Source organism: Cherax quadricarinatus, chromosome 10, assembly GCF_038502225.1.
Source record: "Cherax quadricarinatus isolate ZL_2023a chromosome 10, ASM3850222v1, whole genome shotgun sequence".
NCBI lineage: Eukaryota > Metazoa > Arthropoda > Malacostraca > Decapoda > Parastacidae > Cherax > Cherax quadricarinatus.
In genome coordinates this window covers 18599878-18602102 of record NC_091301.1, presented here as the reverse complement: position 1 = coordinate 18602102, position 2225 = coordinate 18599878, and the positions used below count along the sequence as shown (strand labels likewise).

Below are 2225 nucleotides of genomic sequence, written 5' to 3'. Positions count from 1 at the left end.
AGGACCAAAACGTATCCAATAGAGATGTTCTGAGTGTGTGCACTTATGTACTTTCAACCAGAGAGTGGCGACGACTGGCGATCACTGGTGAGTGTGGGGTGGATTTTCAGTTTAACACTATTCAGTAGATATTTTGCCCCGAAAGTCAGTTCAAGAATGTACAAACGTCATCCGAGGACATAAACGGTGAAAGTAACCTTTGTGAATATGACAAGATTAATGTTGTTGTAATCAGTTGATGGTAACTTTATCACCCACTGCCAGATTACAGATGAGCTTAATATCAGATGTAAATGAGATTAAGACAGAGCTACAAATGATTTTGGGGGCTGTTTCGCTGGCGACTGAAGCATATAGTTATTGTTTTTGCAATTATTATTATTATTATTATTATTATTATTGTTATTATTATTATTATTATTATTATTATTATTATTATTATTATTAATTTATTCGTGAAGAACACTAAACCCGTGATGGTAATTTAGCGCTTCAAACCGAAAATGAGAGAGACAATAGTGTCTGGGGAAGGACAAGAGAGTCAAACAACAGTCTTTAAGTCTTCGATGAGAGTTTCATTGATAACGAGGGAAACGGTGGCTATATAAGTGTTGAAACAGTTGCCTTCTGCACCAGTTTGTCTCAAATCGCAGAGATGATCAGAGTCCTCGTTCAGACTATCCTGCTTGGAGTGGCCAGCTTGGCCCTTCTACAGACAGGTATTGTCGGGTTATTGAAAAGGTCCACTACTAAATCTTGTAGCTGGGCATGAAGATAAAGTAACTATCCTGGCTGTCTCTAGTCACATTCTCTTTTGAGCTGAAGGGCCTCTGTATTCGATCCATGGTGTCACCCTCACGTAGGATCCTGGTAGAGCACTCATATGCTCGCACCTAGGCCTAGTTTGATTTTGTGATTTGTTAAGACGTTTGACATTGCCCTCGGGACGAGAGTTTCTAAGTAATAATATTGGTACAGGGATGTGGCTTATTTTACAATAAAAAAAATATTTGACTGAAACAAAACAAGTTTTTTAGGACTTTTTTCATACAAATCGCAAGAGCCTAGGCTTTTGCACGTTCCGGGAACTTATAAATTTAAGCTCTTTGCAATATAGTAAGAACAAATATAGTAACTGAGGTATCAATTCAGATTTTCTTAAATTTGCCGAGTTAAATATTCTTCATTACAAAGTCATACTATTAAAGTCAATTTTTAAAATTATCTTACAGGTATACATGGTATACATGGTTGTCAATTACAGAATATATATATATATAAATATTTATATTTATATATATATATATATATATATATATATATATATATATATATATATATATATATATATATATATATATATATATATGTATATATATATATATATATATATATATATATATATATATATATATATATATATATATATATATATATATATATATATATATATATATATATATATATATATATATATATATATATATATATATATATATATATATATGCTGTAATTGACAACCATGTATACCTGTAATTTAGATACAGTGATAGAGTTATTTATTTTGCAGGAGTGGCGGCTCAGTGTGATGCTCTCACCATCATCACAGAGACACAGAACAGCTATGATGGTAACTTCACTTCAGAGACTCTCATCCCTATCAATGGTCTCGACGTTGTCATCACCTTCGACAGCCCCGTCGATAACTTGGCTGTGAGTAAACTACATTGTTCGTTGTAACCGTGTGAACTATTATTATTATCCATATTTTACAGTTTAATCATATTCAGAAATGTTTTAACATTTATTTACATCAGCGTCAAAATAGCGCAAAGTAACTTGAAAAACTACTCAGTCTTAGTTTATTTATGATATAGAGACTTGAAATCAAAAGATTTGTACCTAAACATGCTTGACCTTGCATGTCTTTAAGTTATCTCCTTGACAAGGAGAATGCTGACATTTTTAAATAAAATCTTTCATACAAAAATTCTTTCTTCTTTCAACAAACAATCCACATCCCCCAGAAGCAGGGTGGCTCTTAAAGAAAAACAAAAGTTATATAAATATATATATGAAATTAAAGAGACTGTTAACAGAAATGTATTTCTTAATTATTTCATAGTATTGGGATGGCGGCGTGGAAAAGATAGACGACACTCACTTCAGAATCACTAATCAGAAGTTCTTTGAGACGGGCAGCTACGTGAGCGTTCACTTTCAG

The 2225-nt window shown here is 32.4% G+C and overlaps 1 protein-coding gene across 1 annotated transcript in view; it reads left to right on the top strand.

Moving 5' to 3' along the window:
* Positions 1–596: 596 nt before the first annotated feature.
* The window catches only part of LOC128687979 (endoglucanase A-like), a 14592-nt gene continuing 12963 nt past the window's right edge, over positions 597–2225 (top strand). The window contains exons 1-3 of the mRNA XM_053775625.2: positions 597–719; positions 1572–1714; positions 2127–2225. The exon at positions 2127–2225 is cut by the window's right edge and continues 67 nt beyond it. Coding sequence (XP_053631600.2) covers positions 656–719; positions 1572–1714; positions 2127–2225 — 306 coding nt within the window. The 5' untranslated portion in view covers positions 597–655. The remainder of the gene's footprint in view (positions 720–1571; positions 1715–2126) is intronic.